The sequence below is a fragment of the Myxocyprinus asiaticus genome, chromosome 30 (genome assembly GCF_019703515.2).
Source record: "Myxocyprinus asiaticus isolate MX2 ecotype Aquarium Trade chromosome 30, UBuf_Myxa_2, whole genome shotgun sequence".
Taxonomy (NCBI): Eukaryota; Metazoa; Chordata; class Actinopteri; order Cypriniformes; family Catostomidae; genus Myxocyprinus; species Myxocyprinus asiaticus.
This window is the reverse complement of record NC_059373.1, coordinates 11,821,229-11,841,342: the sequence shown is the minus strand read 5'-3', so window position 1 is coordinate 11,841,342 and position 20,114 is coordinate 11,821,229. Positions and strand designations below refer to the sequence as shown.

The following is a 20,114-nucleotide window of genomic DNA, read 5'->3' as shown; positions in this document are numbered from 1 at the left end:
TTTCTAAAATTGTATATACAATTTTCATATTTGTTATGACATTTCAACTATCAACTAATTTCTAACTAATGATCTGTTATATAATGTGTTATATAATGTAGTAATGTCAGTTAATGGTCTTAATGAACGTTATAATAAAGTGTAACTGACAAAATCTGGATTTTATTTGTATTTATTTTTTCAATATTCCGGGTTCAATTAAAGTTAAGCTCAATTGACAGCATTTGTGGCATAATATTGATTACCACAAAAATTTATTTTGACTGGCCCCTGCTTTTCTTAAAAAAAAAGTGAAAAATTAAGGTGACAGTGAGGCACTTACAATGGAGGTGAATGGGGGCCTATTTTTTGAATGTTAAAATACTCACTTTTTCAAGAGTATAACCACAAGACGTAAACAGTATGTGTGATACAAATTACTTACTAACATTTTCTGTGTAAAGTTATAGCCAATTTTACAACTTCGTTGCCATGATGATGTAATGTCAACAAACCCTAAAATGACTGTAAAGATGATGATTTAAACAACTTTACAACTCAAATAATACATTAGTTTTAACAAAAGAATTAATGTGCTTTTATAAAACTATAAGCTTCACATTTTTGCCTTTAAACCTTCCATAAATTGGCCACATTCACTTCCATTGTAAGTGCCTCACTGTACCTCCATTTTTGCTTTTTTAAAGAAAAGGAGGGATGAGTCTAAATACATTTTTGTGGTAATCAACATTGTGCCACAAATGCTGTCGATTGAGCTTAATTTACATTGAACCCGGAATATTCCTTTAATGCATAGTATTGCACCAAACATCATTGCTCAACCAATGACAGCAAGTGTTGCAAGTTAAATATGTAGAACACGGTAAAGTACCTTCTTCCTAGTGATGGATAAGGTCTGTTTTAATATAAATAAAATATATCCTGGTTTTGGTAAGGGGGCCATCAAGAACCTTTTCCACTATCCCTGTTGTTAGTGATAAGCATGCATGGGCGGAATCAAACACAACCAAATTTGCAGATGCTGTATGTTTTCATCCAAATGTTCTTGTAAAGTTCAACATCAAAACATGCTCTCCACAATATTTGCCTATGCATATTTTCAGTTAGCCTGGCCTCTCTGTCTCAATTTGTAGCAAACTCTAAGTCTCTATAAATGGAGCTTCAAGGTTGTGTTTGTTCACTCTGTCCAGTCCACAGAAGCTCATCTGTTGGCTTTTGGGCTGGTTATCTATGAACTGCCCACTGCTCTGTAAGAGCTCAGTTGCTGGAATGCACTGAGTGGGCAGGTTGCACTGCAAGTGCCCTTGTGTTGAAGATGAGAGGCTTTGTTGACCAGAAAGGGGTAAGAGTTACACATGGGCAAACAATTAAATCTTTGGTGTGAGCTTGTGGGGAACAAACATGGGAGAAAGCCCAAAACAACGAGAGGTATGCAGATCATGACTAAAACGCCCACACAGTATCTGAGAATAATTTCACAACCCGCTTTGGGCCCTTGAAAGCTCTGGTTCCACTACCACTTATTCCACTCCCTTAAGAGAATTACCTTCTGTTTCCGATTAAAAACCATGGCAGATAGCACTGTGTGTAGCTTTAATGGTTTCTTTCTTGATAGTCACTTAATTATCTCTGTGGTTGATCTTCACAGATGGAGACCAATGACTTGAAATCCATGAGGTGGCAAGCAAGTGGTACCCAACAATACTCTGGATGACAGAGATGGAGATATTGGTTCCCTGGAGAGCATCTTTAGTACCATGTATCTCCTCCATCTCATAGGCTATTCAGATTTGTAATTACCTTAAGATGCACTCAGTATTGTTTTTTAATATGTCATATTGGGCTTGCACTGTCACTTAGGAGTTTGGATCCAGCATCATTTAAACGCAACCATTTTTAGTTACCGATACCCTTGTAGAAATGTACTATTCACAGTCAGCCAGGATTAATTTAACACCTGAGTGAAATTGTCCAATAACAAGGTAGGTACTAAGATTAAGCAAGTATTATTCTGCTGTTCATGTGATCTAACATGGCCGCCCCCATGAGGGGACCTCTCCATTTAGAATAAAACAGCTTTTATGAGGCTGTTGAATGTGAGTATGATTTTATACATATGTTTCAAAATAACAAGACATTTCCTCAGATGTAAAACATTTTAAATGAGGAACACCTTTAATTTATGGATATTTCAAGGTATGCACCTTTAATATCCTCCATTTTGGAGTATACACCAAGATTTGCTTTCAGTTAAATGCTTGTAGATACCTTCCTTATCTATATCTGTTGCAAACATATTGAAATATTATCAGTGAACCCTTTTCACCAACTGCGATGACACCTTATTTAGCAGCATGAATATAGCAAACTTTTTTATACTTTTTTTATTTTTATTTTTTTATTATTATTTATTTATATTTTTGGTAAATGTATAACATTATTCTTTGTGTCATATTACCCTTATATTTATAAGTCAACACTGCAGCAATGGGGTTTCTAATACAAATGCTCAGGGAGTGACAGTAAATTTGGCATTTTTCTCTCTTCTGACTACTTTAATTCTTCTCTCTCTCTCGCTCTCTCTCTCTCTCTCTCGCTCTCTCTCTCTCTCTCTCTCTCTCTCTCTCTCTCTCTTTCTCTCTCTCTCTCTCTCTCTCTCTCTCTCTCTCTCTCTCTCTCTCTCTCTCTCTCTCTCTCCTTTGGAAGGTTATGGAAACGTTATAGTAGTTTTTTCTTTTTCTTTTGGAGCAAATGGGAACATAAAAATAATATTTGCTGTGGTTTCCCATTTAACTCTAGAACTTTACCCCGCTATAGTTTACTTCCACGTTCCGAACTCGGAAATGTGAAAAGGGTCCATGCCTTAAACATATAATAAACCTTGATACACAATTCTATTAATATTTTAATTCTCTCTTAAACTATTCTGACATAGAGTGAACATTTATGTGAGTTTTTGCCAATGGCCATGCCAAGTGTGAGGGCATGATATTGTTGTACCATAAAACAAATGGCTGCATTATGCTTATGTCCAGCATTGAGAGAGGATGCCAAGAGTTGATGGAATCATTGGCGGCCCATCACTGGGGCATTAGCATTGCCTTGTTTACAGTTAGAAGGAACAATAAGAACAGGCCTCTGGCACACTGAGATCAGATTTCCCAAGGACAAAGTGTATAGAGAAGTTATTGGTTGTTGTTGCTGTTTTGTTGGCCACATGTTTAAAACTGTTAAAAGATGAGCAAGTGTACACTTTACCAGAATTGTTCAGGATGGTGTACAACAATGTCAAAAAACTGGATTATCATATTTCCTGAAGAACTCATAGCCATGATGCTAATGTGTTGTCGGTGGTTGCAATGTGTTGCTATACAGTTGCAAAGGTGTTCATTTAGAGTGGTTAGGAGTAGTTTTAGAGATTTGATATGCAGTTGCTATGGTATTCTGGGTGTTTGCTAGGGCAAGGCTAAGTGGTTGATAGGATGTTCTGAATGGTTGCAAAGTGGTTGCATACTGGTCAAATGAAAGGAACCATCCCAAGCCTCGATAATATTCTTGTCCCTAAATATGGCTTCAGTGTGAGTCTATGGGATTTTTCACCCATTTTATTGTTTGCCAGATGAATTCATAAGATAATCATAAAGGCAAGAAAATCATAAAGATAAGTATTAGCACACCTCTCCTAGGACCTCTCCATTAGCAAACCTCTACAATCCTCCAAAATGCAGAATGATTTGTGGGAGAAGTTATACCTGTTAAAGTGTAGTAATTAGGGTTATGGCTTTAAAAAAATTAAAAAAATAAAAACTAACCCCAGATTTAATAATAAAAAAAGATATATCTTTTATGGAGCACTTTGAGCATTCTTGCACAAAAAACCTGATGCAGTGCCATGAATAGAACAGAACGCATGTGTGTCAAGATGCATTTTTTTAAAAGTTTACATTTTTGGTAACACTTTACAATAAGGTTTCATTTGTTAGCATTACTTAACATTATTAGTTAACATGAACTAACAAAAAACTTTTACAGCATTTATAAATCTTAGTTAATTTCAACATATACTAATACATTTTAAAAATCAAAAGTTGCATTTGTTAACATTAGTTAACTATGAACTATGAACTAACATGAACTAACAATGAACAATTGTATTTTATAACTAAAAAAAATAATAAGATTGATAAATGCTGTAATATATATATATATACAGTGCAACGACTGAAAAGGCAAAAATGAGTTTGGAGTGAACCACCCCTAAGGCTCTATCACACTGCCCCAACAAACACCAACAGGTGTTTAACACTTATTAAACAAAAGCCAACAACTGTGTTTGTTGGAGTAGTGTGAATTAGCCTTTAGGCCACATACACTAATCCATTTTTGTTTAAAACTCAGTTTTCAGTTTCCTACTGTCATCATTTTCCAAAGAAAATGCGGTTCTAGTGAAGATGAGAGGTGTAAATGTGGCGAAATCAATGTGCTTTCGAAAAAAAAAAAAAGAACAAAAAAAACATATTAGTATGGACGTGGCCTAAGAGAACTGGTCCAAGGTTCCATAGAAGATATCAGTACAAACATTCAATAATCTTGCATTTTTCATTCACTGTTCAGTCACAATAGACCTTATTCACGCTAGCGCTATCTTTGATTTTTAGTGGGCATGACAACAAGGCTTTGAGGGATAGATGTATTTCTTCAATGGGCTGTACTGCAGTTTAAAGTGTTTTTGGATCGTTTCTCGGATAAAACATTGATAAAATATCAGTCCAAGAACATTCAGTATACAAAAAACTCCAGACAACATGAGTTGTGGAAAACCAGATGTGATCTTGGAGCTTTATACAGCTTTATACCGTTCATGCCATTGAAGTGATGGTAAGTCTATCCCTCACAGCCTCGTTGTCAAAGATGGCGCTAGCATGAATAAGGTCTATAGTTACCCTTCATGACTTCAGTGACCCCCGCACAGAGACGCTGAAGGGAGGCTGCCGCGGTTACCATCGGTCATATGTGACATCATCTACAGTACACTTTCCGGTCAGTGACACATGACTGGCTGCCTGCCAGGCAGTGTGGCATGACATATGGTCAGAGATAATTTACCAGAGGGGGCATTTGAAATTTCGAATGGGGCACCGATTTGCCACTTTACCCTAAGAAATAACGTTGCTGAAAATGAAGCCCTCCTCTAAATCTAAAAAGCTTTGACAGTTACTATTTCTTGTATGCTAATGTATGCTAACTTTCCTAATAATTATTTATTTAAAAATCAACAGTAACTAAAATTACTAATGAGAATGTAACATACCATAGAGAAGAAAAAAAATGGATTGAGGCTTGCAAACCACACTTCTTAAAGCAGAGTGCATGATATATGTTCATTTTCTGGTAACTGTTGTGAAGCAGAGGCTGCAGCCAGAAGTTGCTTTTTATCTCTCACCTGTATACATGTGTCTGAAATTGTGGCATGTCAGCACTTTAACAAATGCCAAAAATATTCCAAATAAACAAAAAGCGAAATCTAAAATGTTTTGTCTGATAAATGTCTAGTCCTCTGGAGCGCACACTCCAAAAAGTTTACTATATTTAAAATTTACGCATTTCAATTTCATAACAAAATTCCTGGAAATTTAATTGAGTAATCTTAAACAAATTTAAATTAATTAAACCTCAATATATTTAAATTGTATAAATTTAATTTTTATAAAACTTAGTTCAGTTTGATGGAATTTTTTCAACCTAAATAATTGTTTAAGACAACTTAACGTATATTCATTAACAAAATACAGCAAAAGGTAACCGAAGTACTCACAATTAGAACAACTGAACACACCGAGTGTCCTCTTGTCTTGAGGACCGCATCTCTCCACTTATGCTTGCACTTTTTAGTTACATCATTTAGATAAATCCTTATCCTAGGTAAATTCCTTTTCTTAAATAAATTTCCTTCTTTTAGACTTTGAGTCTCTGAGCTCTGACTGAATTATAAAGCAGACAACATTTTTCTAATTAAGAAGAGAGCAGTCACCTGAAAGACACCTTTCACCTTAAACGCTCAGTTACTCACCACTAATAGTTTAAGGATTAATTAGCTTTATTTATTTAATTTATTAAATAATAACACCCCTGCATATGGCACAACATATGAGTTTGTCTATGGGACGTGAAGGATATAAAGGGCTGTGTTGCAGAAGCACAGCTTTACTGGAGGAAGAGAGCCCTGTCTCTAAGTGCAGCAATAAACTGAATGCACAATGGAGACTTTGTAAAATAATTCAAGCTGGGTTGTTCTTTATAGTTGGTATTCTGTGCCTCAGAAACATTTGATTATTTATTTCATCCACTAGTATGTATTAGAAATGGTCTGGTCATACATCATTTGTAAGCTGATAGTAGCAGTAGTAGTAGGAAATCTTTTGTTCCTTCAAACTGCTTTTTGCAGCAGCAGCATATTGATTTACTTTAAAGAGAATCATATATAAATACAGATATAAAATAAATATAATACCACTGATATGTGATCAAATGGACCAAAAAAGGACGTAGAATTTCAATACACATTGTTTGCGAGTATAGATTTTCAAAGCAGATTAATGGCCTTGTGCGTGTTTGTTTATGTATTGTTTTTCTTTTATCCGAAAATCATTTATATTTGTACATTTAGCAGACACTTTTAATCCAAAGTGAATTGCAGAGCATTCAGAGTATATATTTAATTTTATTTGTGCTGTATGTGTGTTCCCTGGGAATCAAAACCATGACTTTTAGTGCAAGCTCTAACAGTTAAGCTGCAATAACTAAACTGGAACTGTACAGATGAACACCTTTCTCACAAAGAGCAGACAAACCTGTAATCCTTGTGCCATATGAGATCAAAAGGAAAAGGGACTACTCTACATCAAAAGAATGGTGCTATGAATCTAAGAATCTGTGCTGCGTAGCCTTGGCCTACTCATTTCAATCAGAAAATTCTCTGAGCATCTCAGTTTCTGAATGGCAGGAAAATACTTCATTCATTGAATGGGCCCATTAGTCTCATCCTTTGACCCTGAAGTACTTTTTGGCATCAAAGTTTTAATGTACATCTGTATACACAGAGCTACACTGCAGCACATTAAAGCAATTTCTTTTATATTATAGAGTCTTTTATATTTAGAGCATGTGGGGCCAAGTTATATGTAAGCATCAGAAGAGCTACCGTTACATACTTAGCTGGAACATTTGCTCATTCAATAAGACCAGAATAAGACTGGTCCAATATATATATATATATATATATATATATATATATATATATATATATATATATATATATATATATATATATATATATATATTAAAGATATACTTTCAAGGAGAATATAGTTTCATTAGAGATAACTTTGTTTTGTCTTACAATTGCTTTTCTGACTACATTTTTTCCTTTTCATTTCTAAAATGTATTTTTTCATTCAACCAAAACAAGACATGCCTCACAATAAAAAGTCTTTCAAGGCATAGAATCAAAAGTGTTTTGCAGCAGCAAGGATACATTTTAAATGCAAATTAATTAAAATTAAAATACAATAGAAAGAAAGGGGGAAAAAACATGTTCAAGGTTCAGTGCAAGTTAAGCTCATCGACAGCAATAATGTTTATGCCATAATGATTACCACAAAAATAATTTTGACTCATCTCCCATTTATTTAAAAAGAAAAACAATTACAGCTACAGTAAGGCACTTACAATGGAAGTAAATGGGCCAGTCCGTAATCATGAAAAACACACTGTTTTAAAAGCCACAAGATGCAAACATTATATGTGTTAATATGATTTGAGTATGATAAAATTCGATATTTATCAGCATTTCGATGTTTACCGGATTACATAGTTTTCCATTGTTATGTTGTCATGACAATGAAGTTGTAATGTTGGATATAACTTTACACAGATAAGGTTAGTAAGCAATTTTATCACACAAAAAATCATGTTATGTATAATGCTTACATCTTGTGGCTATACTTTTGAAACTGTGTATTTTAATGTTTAATGTTTTATACTTTTTTATTTATTTACCTTTTTTTAAAGTCCAAATAAATTTTTGTGGTAATCAACTTTTATATCACAAATGCTGTAGGTTGAGCTTAACTTGTATTGAACCTGTGAAATTCCTTTAACCCTTTCATAAGTAGTATCACACATATGTGACGGTTAATAGCTGGGCCCAGCACAGTAGCGTCACACATATGTGTTTCTGCAACAGCCAGTCACGTCACAAGCTGAGATTCAAAATGGCTTTCATGCCATGCTGCTGACATGGAGACAGACTTGCTTTGCAGTTCACAGAAACAACTGCTCAAACATCTTTTCAACCAAATAAGTCCTAACTGTTTTTATATTCTTTGTTTTCATATGAACATAATGTTGTATGTGTGAAAATAACTCACTCTGTGGGGCATTCAGAGGAATTTAGGACCTGCTCATGAAAGGGTTAAGCTTCAAAGTATTTTTTTCTATTTTTTTATTTATTAATTTACTTATTTATTGCTATGGATATGTTTTAATCATTTTTAAAACACGACAAATTTTATAACATAAAATTTATACTGTTGTAATCCAGGCAATGTGCTGCATATTTCAGCATTAACCAATTATTGTAAGGTCATCAAGGATTATTTTAGGACATTTGCATGAATGAAGTAATAGATGTTCTAATGATTCTATGTCTGCTTCTATGTGAGAGAGAAATGTATTTGAAATGCATCCCTTGTAGTGAGCCAGCCAGAGCTGTGTACACACAAACTGTTTGTTTTCCTCATGAACAGTTAGTATTTTTAGGGTGAAAAGGTCTCTTCAGGCTCAGACAATAATATATGTTGGACTGAGTCATCCATGGCATAGCTGCCCTACTTTGAGACCTTCCGCAAAATGAGTTCAATCTGAATTTAGTGGCTGCTGAATTCAGTAAATAATGAAATGTAATGACAATATTTGGACACTTTCTGGTTGTTGAACATTAATAATTATAATCACATGTCATGCACCTATAGTTACTCTGCAAGGACACCTGTGTGAGCTTGAGGGGAACTGACTTCATACTCTACATCTATTAAAAATGACCTTGGTATCATTTGGTTGAAAGTAATTGCAAAAATGGCTAAGAAGAAAAAGTGAAATTAGTTCTGAGAAAATGTCTAGCATTTTAATGTTGCAGATGCCACTTGGTTTGATATTTTATTATCTAATGCAATGATATTCCTATACAAAAAGAAAATAATAATGCATTTGTATTTAGAATTGACAGAAACGTCTTTTTTCTATTGTTTCTTGTTTTTTATCGTACTATTTCTCTGTCTCTCTCTTTCTCTGAGTAGGTGTGGTCCATACCAGAGTTTCTGCTCTTCTAGACTGGGAGTCTTGAGAGAATAATGATGCTCTCTTACCCCCTCCACAGTTCAAATGAAGCACCACAATCACTCATCTCTCTGTTCTGCAACCTGATGTCTGTCCTCTCACGTAAAATGCCCAACATTTCAAATAACATACTTCAAAACACAAGCTACATCAGAGCCCTTACATCAGAGGACAGATGAGAGGGGAATGATATTGGCAAGACTTCTGGTGACTTCTTGATCTCAGCTGCATTATCCTCCCTTTTCAGATCTGTACTTGCAATTTCATTTCTGAAGATATTGCTTTGGGTTCGGGAAACATAAGGATAATGGTGAATTAACAATATCACTCAGAGCAGCAATATGAGTTGTCACAGATGCATTAAGTTTTGTGTGGCAACACCATTAAAGTAAAATTTTACCTAAAAGTTATGGTACTAATTAACGTTAGATTTTTTTGCCATTTCACTGTACTTGTTACCTTAAAGGGACAATTCACCCCCCCCCCCCCCCCCAAAAAAAAAAAAACCTGCCATCATTTACTCACCCTCATGTTGTTCCACACATGTTAGGACAAATGTTCTTGACAGACAGCCTCAGTCACTATTCACTTTCATAACACCTTTTTTCCATACAGTGAAAGTGTTATGAAAGTGAATGGTGACTGAGGCTGTCAGTCCCCAACATTCTGCCTAACATCTCTTTTTGTATTCCACGGATGAAAGAAAATCATGGGAAACAACATGAGGGTCACCAAATGATGATCATTTTTGTTTGAACGATCCCTTCATTTCACTATCCTAAGCATTATCTCTACCTCATCTAACCCTTAAAAATTATCCGACAAAATATTTTTACTGTATATCAAGTCCAGTGGTGGCCCATGCATTTTAATTCTTGGCCTTCAGTGCGATTCATGCCATTAAGAAAACACTGTTTCACAATTAATAAGACACCCTATGCCTATGGACATCATACATTGCATCGCAGCCAAATAATAATACCAATTTACTTTTAATACCAATTTATTTTTAAAACGTGTCCATGCACGAAAGCCAAAACCAAGAAGGTCTAATACCAGGAAAAAGCTTTCTAATAATATCTGCGATCTAAATGTTGCTTACAATAATTTTTGTTTCGGAAGGGCACACGGTTACTTTTCAAAACTTAAACTGACTCTGAATGCTCTAGCCAGCCTAATTTACACTTAGAAAACTCCTGATGTTGCTATAACAATGCAAAAAGCACTTACCAATTTACTTGAAGTAAAAATCTTTTCCTGTTTACATCTCAGGTTTTTAAATCCATAAGGATCTCTTTCTCAGTGGTGGATGGCAGTGACAGCCGACTCGTCAGCTAGATCTCGCGCTCTTCTCTTTCAAATTACGTACATCACTTAAAGTGTGATTGTGTCACTCAAGGCCAGCTAGAAGGCCTGGACTGGGACATATCCTGAAGACCACACCCACCAAGAACAAATAAATCATTATGATTGGCTTTTGAATCTGACAATCTGACTTTAGATGCCTATTCACTGCACTGTTGAGGGATTCTGTAGAAATTCTGAAGGCCTAACGGGTTGGAGCCACTGATCTATATCAGTGGTTGGAGCTCAGACTCAGGCGCTGCTTCAGAAGCGCTGAGCTTTGGGCATGCGATTTGTGAACCAGTCGTCACGCTTCGCTTGTAAGGATCAAGGAATAAATTCTGACTGGATAAACTATTCGTTGTTTGCTATTCGTTTTTAGATGAATTAGGAGTGGAAAGCGATTGAAAATAGGCAAAAAGGTGAATGAGAATGAAACAATGAAAAATATTTATTTATTAGACATGTTAGGCCAGCAGAGAAGGCTTTGCTGGCCCTGAGAATTCGCCACTGATCAAGTCTTTTGTAGATGAAGTCTGGTTGAGGAGCTCGAGGATCCAGAATTTATGTTAAAACCCAGTTCCAAACAGTGCAAGGCACAGCATATAAAACAGATATAAATAACACATTTTGCAAGTCAACCTTTTTAATCATTTTATAAATAATTTTCTACGACAACAGACTCCTGTTTGCACCTGGTCTACCAGGCCTAATGCAAATTATTATTTTAATCAGCTGCTCTGAATGATGCATTTTATAGACAACAATAGTCAAGAAGATATTTGCTTTCAAGGAAATGCTTCCTTCTAATGTGCTTCAAGGCACATTAGAGTTGTCAATATATGACTACAACAGACAAAGCATTTATATATTTCATTTCTTTTGTCTCTGTTGCTTGATTCAAATGCAGAAAGAAGATCTTGATGAAGATATTGGTTCCAGGCCTCGCTGTTCCCTGACTCTGTCCATGGTGCTGAAACAACCTCAGGCCATAGTTTAAAACATTACAGATCATGTGCTGATCATTACTCTTTTGAGAACTCTGATGACACATTCTAAGTAACAATTTTCCTCATTTTTAATAACCATATGATTAGAATGGATTCTTAAATGACTGATTATCTCAGTAAAGGAGCTTAATCGCATTGTGTTTGATTCATCTGACCCAGAAAAACATGATCAGTTCCAGCACGGCCTCTCACAATGAGAGAAAAAATGTTTTGGTCTTAGAGAAGAGGCAACTGGTCACCATGGTAACATCAGTACATCAGGATCTCATAGGGGCAGCACACAAAAGGCTGAAGAACTCCAAAACAATCTAAATTGGTAAAGAGCAGCCTAATGATAATCCAGTGTGTATAGAAAATTGATGAGTGGCTGCAGTAAGATACAGCTAATTATTTTTTATTTATTTAACTCATGCAAAACAGTCAGCGTTTCGTGTCTGTAAGATGTTTCGGCCTTTCGAGAAGGGCACTAAAATAAACAACAATTGTATTCCAGTGACAGATTTGTTTTTTAACCCACATTCTTTACAAAAGATCCCTAAATTTCTTAAGAGACTCTTTCTCAGTTGATCTGCCTTTAAAAGATCACATTGATTTGTATTGATTGTATTTTCTCATAATCATTCACTTTATGTGTTATTTGTCGGAAACACGCTCAGGATTGTCTCATATTGTCCAGATGATTCTCTAAAAGCTTTTGTTTCAGTTAAGGTGGGGCCACATCCCAAGCACTCGTGTTTATGATAATAATGATTTCTCATTAAAAAGGTGATACGTGGAAGCTCTCAAATTACTTTTTTTCCAAAATAATTTCATTATAAATTTAGTTGTCATAGTTTCCTGGGCCCCATCAATATCCGAAGAGTAGGCTGGAGATGTGGCTATCTCATCAGCAATCGTACATGACTAACCATCTCTGGTTCCATGAGGGAAGAGCAGTTGCATTTCCTCTTTGGATGCTGGTTTGACGCTGTGGGTCATAGCTAGCCATTCAGCAAGAGAGGGGAGGCAATCATCTAACTGTAAATAATAAATGTTCTTAAGTTTGTACAAAGAAAATTAACTACAGTGGTAACACTTTACAATAAGGTTCCATTTGTCACTATTATTTAACAACATTAATTAACATGAACTAACAATGAACAATACTTTTAAAGCATTTATTAATCTTAGTTATAGGGATAGTTCACCCAAAAATGATTCTCTCATCATTTACTCACCCTCATACCATCCCAGATGTGTATGACTTTCTTTCTTCTGCAGAACACAAATTATGATTTTTATAAGAGTATGTATGTCTGCAATGCAAGTGAATGGGTGCAACAATTTTGTTGCTCCAAAAAGCATATACAGGCATCATAAACGTAATCCATACAACTCCAGTGTTATAATCCCTATTTTCAGAAGTGGTACGATAGGTGTGGGCAAGAAACATATCAATTTTTAAGTCCTTTTTTGCTTGAAATTCTTCTCCCTGCCCAGTAGGGGGCGATATGCATGAAGAATATGAATCACCAAAAACACAAGAAGAATGTGAAAGTGATCTGTTTCTCACCCACACCTATCACTTCTGAAGATATTTATTTCACCACTGGAGTCTTATGGATTACTTTTATGCTGACTGATGTGATTTCTTTTTTTGGAGCTTCTAAATTTTGGCACTGATTCATTTGGACTGTATGGACCAAAAGAGTCGAGAAGTTCTTCTAAAAATCTTCATTTGTGTTCAGCAGATGAAAGTCAGTCACATCTGGTATGACATGAGGGTGAGTAAATGATGAGATAATTTTCGTTTTTGGGTGAACTATCCCTTTAATGTTAACTTCAGCATATACTAATACAGTTTTAAAATCAAAAGTTGTAAATTATGTAATACATATATTGTTTGTTCATGATACCTAATGCATTAAATAAAGTTAATGAATGGAAACTTACTGTAAAGTGTTGCCATTATAGCTTTGAGTGGGCAAAACATACAAGATCCAGCAGTGGATTTGTATCATGTCACTTTGAAACAAGATTTACTAACGTATTGAACCACTCTAGCAATTATCTGGGGCTAGATTACTTCTGAAATGTACAGATTAAAAATAACACCACTAAAATTGTAAGCAGTAACATAATCTTTTTGATTGCTGGAGTCCAATGTATTTACATGTGATTCTTTGAAAGTCAAATCTGGTAGGTAATGTAACCAATATTTAATCATGTAATCCATAAAAAGCAACTGTAATCTGACATGCACATTTAAAATATGATGTAATCAGTTTACGTAATCCAATTTTACACACTGTAAAATGTGAAATTATGCAATTGTTACCATAAGAAGGTACTTCTACCTGATTTGACCCATAAAAATGACTTTCGGTAACCTCATGTATAGCCAAGTTGATTCAGTCAATTATAAATAATATTTATGACAAACAAAATCAGGTAGTTTAGAAGCTACCACATGGATATATTTAGATTAGTTTTTGTAGTTCTGGTCTTACCATCTGTATTGAAGATTTTGCCTCAACAAATGCTTAATCAAACTGTAACTTACACTGTATAAAGATAACCTGCAGTTGATACCCCAAAGAGCTATTTCTACAAGATCTAATGCTTAAAATATTTTTTTTTTTGGTGTAATCTAATGTATTCAGATTGATTCAGTCATATTAAATAACATTTCAGACTAAAATCAGCTAATTTAGACGTTACCACATGATGCACATTTTAGGTTAATTTTTTTTTATCAGTGTATAAGTTCACAAGGTCCCCTTGACTGTATTGTACATTTTTAGGAGCACTACTGGAAAAGGGTATTTTTGGTTCAACAGTGGTGAGAAAAAGAAACTCCTAAATCTTGGAGCCGCTTTTCCCATGTAAGAGGATGGGTGAGCAAGGATGAGAAATTTTGTCTCGGTGACGTGCACACAAGCAATATTTGATTGCTGCAGCAGAACGGCGCTTCTCCATCGAGCGCGAGCTCTAAAGAAGAGCGCCAGGAGATGAAAACATGAATCTGTGAACACCAACAGTGAGAGGAAAACAAAGGGATTATAAGAAACTTTCATTGTGAGAATTATTACATATTTTCCATTTTTATAAAAGTGTCAGAAATGCCAATCCAGTGATGCGCGTGCATGAACACCTCATTCTCAGAACCTGTCGCGCGCGGACTCCAGAAAACTTTAAGCGATTTTGCAAGGCGAAACACAATTCTCAACAATTTTTTACTTCTGGGAAGTCAGTACATCCAGAAAACTAATTGCAAAAGAGTTTGTTTTCACGACGACGCGTGAAAATAAGCTCAGCGTGAAGATGAATTTTCAAAACAGCTGTGATTTAGAGAGACCCGACAGGAACGTAGACTTAGAGGCACCTGAAAAAACATTATTCGGCATCGGAACCGACAACTTCATCACGCTTCTGATATTCGGACTTATTTTTACTTTGGGGGTCCTTGGAAACTCTCTGGTCATCACCGTTCTGTCTCAACGCAAACCTGGGCAGCATAGAAGTACCACCAATATCTTCATCCTGAACCTCAGTGTGGCAGATCTGTCCTATCTTCTCTTCTGCATCCCCTTTCAATCAACAGTTTACATGCTGCCCACATGGATCCTGGGTGCTTTCATTTGCAAGTTCATCCACTATTTTTTCACCGTGTCCATGTTGGTGAGCATCTTCACCTTATCAGCCATGTCTGTGGACAGGTATATAGCCATCGTGCACTGCAGAAAGTCATCTTCCATTAGAGTTGCGAAGCACGCATTGATCGGGGTGGTGATTATATGGGTGCTCTCCTTAGCCATGGCCACTCCGGTTGCCTACTACCAGGGCATCGTGGAAAGTGAGGATAACAGTACGTTTTGCTGGGAAGTGTGGCCAGACCACAACCAGAGGAAGATCTATGTGGTGTGCACATTTGTCATTGGATACGTGCTGCCTTTGATTCTAATATCTTTCTGTTATGCAAAGGTAAGTGGTTAATTTGTGACTTGATTATGAATTTTAGATCTTTAATAATCAAAATGATTGTTTAAATCATAATCATTTCATATTCTCATTTCAAACTATCATGTTCCAATGTGTCTTTAGGTCCTGAATCATTTGCATAAAAAGCTAAGAAATGTCTCCAAAAAGTCTGAGGCATCCAAAAAGAAGGTAAGATATAATTTGTGCTGGCTTCATATATTGAAATGAGTCTAATACTTACAGTTTTCTCTTTTCAAGTGCACACATCTCATAACCTCAACGAATTTGTGTAATTTAACACACAATACAAACCACACCTCTTTATGTTCAGTTTTTGATTACATAAATCATCATGGTGTATTAAAACCACCAGTAAATCCTCTCCATCTCTTTTGTTAGACTGCTCAGACAGTCCTGGTGGTTGTGGTGGTCTTCTGCCTGTCCTGGCTGCCCCATCACGTGGTGCACCTCTGGGTTGAGTTTGGCTCCTTTCCCCTCAACCAGGCGTCCTTCGTTTTCCGAGTGGTGGCTCATTGTCTGGCCTACAGCAACTCCTCTGTTAACCCTGTTATTTACGCGTTCCTCTCTGAGAACTTCAGGCAGGCGTATAAGCAGATGTTCCGTTGTAAGGTTGCTTCTGAGTGTCCTACCAATGAGGCCAGAGAGATGAAGAGCAAGATGGAGGCAGCGCCGTCCACTAACTGCACCACTGTGTAGCTCTTGTTGCTGTAATGTTTTTGTATATTAATACTATATATGTATAATATAAGTGAATATAAGTTGAGTTTTGAAGCCCGGGAGACATGTTCTGTTACATGTTGATTTAAACTGATAAGAATTAAGCATGGCTTGGTATTGGATAATGTATTTGTTATATACTTGGTAAGTTGAAGTAAGCCTTACTAAGGGCTTTTTTGGTTTTAAAAATAAGCATTTGTTGTGTGCTTACTCATGATGCATGCATTTCTGGGTGCAACCAAACACGACCTTACTTAACACATGCTGTGTAGTCGTAGTGGTGTATGGCCTGTAAATACATGGTAAAAAGAAATTATGATGGGTGAGGATGGTGGTGAATACTTGGGATTTGACATCTGTTTTGCTTTGCTTAAGGGAAAGTAATCTGAAATGTGATCAGCTGTTATCTTGAGCCACAATATGGTAGACTTTCAAAGGGTATATAAAATACATGTTTAGTATTACATTTGTTTTCTTTTGCAGTATATGAAAAAACAAACAAAAAATGTGTTTGTTTAAGGCTGGATCTTCAGCCACAAAGGGATTGCAGTTTATCTGAAAATGCTAGTCTTAAAAATGTACAGTTGTTTTGTACATAAGGTATTATAAACGCATAAGAACATTTTGTAATGTTCAGGGTATGCTGGTTCATCTAATTACATGTACCTTCATGAAATAAAGATGTCTATGAATTATTTAAAAAATGTTTAAAAAGATAGTTCAACAACAACAACAACAACAACAAAAGAAAGTTCTGTGCTCATTTACTCACCCATATGTTGTTCCAAATTTGTATTACTTTCTTTCTTCTTAGGAACAAAAAATGACTCAGTCAATGTTCACTTTCATTATATGGAAAAAAATATGCAATGAAAGTGAAGAATACTGAAACTGAGAATAATATACCGCCAAACTTCTCCTTTTGTGTTCCACGGAAGAAAGAAATTAATACAGGTTTGGAACAACATGAGGGTGAATAAATGATTTTTCCATTTTGTGTGATCTATCCCTTGAATTACAGTATCTTAAAGGAATAATTCACCCAAAAAATGAAAATTATCTCATCATTGACTCACCCTCATGTTATCCCAGATATGTATGACTTTCTCCTGCAAAACACAAATGAAGATTTGTTGAAGAATATTTCAGCTCTATAGGTCCATACAATGCAAGGGAATGGCATAACTGAATAATACACTGGCAGCCAAAACTTTGGAATAATGTACAGATTTTGCTGTTTCGGAAGGAAATTGGTACTTTAATCCACCAAAGTGTCATTCAACTGATCACAGAGTATAGTCAGGACATTACTGATGTAAAAAACAGCACCATTACTATTTGAAAAAAGTCATTTTTGATCAAATCTGGACAGGCCCCATTTCCAGCAGCCATCACTCCAACACCTTATCTTTGAGTAATCATGCTAAATTGCTAATTTGGTACTAGAAAATCACTTGCCATTATATCAAACACAACTGAAAGCTATTTGGTTCGTTAAATGAAGCTTAACATTGTCTTTGTGTTTGTTTTTGAGTTGCCACAGTATGCAATAGACTGGCATGTCTTAAGGTCAATATTAGGACAGAAATGGCAAAAAAAGAAACAGCTATCTCTAGAAACTCATCAGTCAATCATTGTTTTGAAGAATGAAGGCTATACAATGCTTGAAATTGCCAAAAAAACAAAAAAACAAATGAAGATTTCATACAAAGGTGTACACTACAGTCTTTAAAGACAAAGGACAACTGGCTCTAACAAGGACAGAAAGAGATGTGGAAGGCTCAGATGCACAACTAAACAAGAGGATAAGTACATCAGAGTCTCTAGTTTGAGAAATAGACGCCTCACATGTCCTCTGCTGACAGCTTCATTGAATTCTACCTGCTCAACACCATTTTCATGTACAACAGTAAAGAGAAGACTCAGGGGTGCAGGTATGGGATCAAAATCCTGTCAAAAGTATTGTGGTCATGGATCCAAATATAATAAGCGTGAATCAAAATAATAAGCGTGAATCAAAAATAATAAGCGCAAAAATAAATAAAAACTGCAGATCAAAATAATAAGCGCAGATCAAAATAATTAGCAGAGATCAAAAAATAACAGGCATGAATCAAAAATATATAAACACACAAAAACAACAACAACAACAACAGAATTGCAAACAAAATCAAGTTTTCTTTGACTATATTACTGTTTTTGGTGCTCTGACAATTTTGCTCATATTTTCACTTGTTTGTACGCTTGCACTGTATTTTTCTTTGCTTTTGTTTCCAAGTTCTGCACTTGGTTTTCCAAAACTTGTGAGTAGAGTTTCATGTGAGTAAGGGGGCATTTTGCGTCCCCATTGGTCCACTAGTTCTTGATCGACAGCTCCTCCTCTAGCCAGTCATTCGAAGAAGGGAGTTGACGTCATTCCAATGCGACTCCAACGGCTGCTGCTCAGTCGCACAATGGTAGATGAAGATGGATAACCATCAGTTGGCAAATCCTAGACAATCACAGGTAATTGAATATGACTATATTATTTTGGTCACTTGTTTCTGATTTTGCTGCAGTATCGTGGAAAAAGAAACTACATGTAGCCATGCAAATGATGCCAACGTAGGATCAGTACAAAACGGCACATTCAGCAACATGGAAAAGTGGATCATGTTGGGTCCTGAACTCGTGACTACATTGGTACAGCTAGTAAAAACATGCATCAAACATCCACATCAACCCAGCCTTTTTTTGCTTTTTTAGATATGCAGCCAATAATCTACAAACAAGGAAGTCTTAAATAATGCCTAAACTAAAGACTCTGCAAACTAAATTCAGCTGACTTGATACATGTGTCAATGGACTATGATAATGCCTACTCGGACAACACATTGTTTCCTAGAGCTGGCAGAAAATACTCAAAACAGACACAAGCAGCATATCTATCAACCACAAATAATATAGTTATATATTAAATTACCTGTGATTGTCCAGGATTTGCCAACTGACGGTTATCCATCTTCATCTACCATCGTGCGATTGGCCCTGTACCAATACAATATCCCACTTGTGGTTTTGGTCTTGCCTACTTACCCACTTGTCTTACGAGTATACGGTGTTTGGCCACTAGTGTGCAAGTAGACGTGGATGACTTTTGATTGCACGTTGGGACACTTGTAGACTTAAAGATGTTGGTGCTGGTTGTGACAGCTGTTTGTCTTTTCACTCAGCTGTTTTTGGTAGCAGTGATTGTTATAGCCTACTTAAAATAATAAATAACTGAAAATTTTACCCATCTTTTAATTTATTAATACACTACTTGGAAGTGTATTGTGCTGTAGAAAATATGTAAGTAATTTTTTATAATGTTTTTATTGTGTGAAAATTTTTACTCATTTTGATTTTCAATACTTTGCACATTAAACATTTTTAACTGTAAAATTGCATCGTCCATAACTGCAGTAAAATATGAAATATAAGCTATTTCTTTCTACTTTGTTTCCCAATACACTGCATAAAACTTAATTTAACAAAATAAAAACTTTATTCTATAAACCTGTGTGATCCATTAATAGCTACTAATACAAACCATTAAATGATATGCTTTGGCTTGTTATTTATATAAGATGACCAAAGACTGCTTTACACAACAGTATGTGGTTTCATACAACAAATAAAAAACAT

At 35.6% G+C, this 20,114-nt stretch overlaps 1 protein-coding gene across 1 annotated transcript; it reads left to right on the top strand.

The window, feature by feature from the left end:
* Positions 1-15,053: 15,053 nt before the first annotated feature.
* On the top strand, positions 15,054-16,427 carry LOC127421415 (galanin receptor type 1-like). Its single transcript, XM_051664449.1, has 3 exons — positions 15,054-15,713; positions 15,834-15,899; positions 16,110-16,427. The coding sequence occupies exons 1-3, from the start codon at positions 15,054-15,056 to the stop codon at positions 16,425-16,427; spliced, it is 1,044 nt and encodes a 347-aa protein (XP_051520409.1).
* The last annotated feature ends 3,687 nt before the right edge of the window (positions 16,428-20,114 follow it).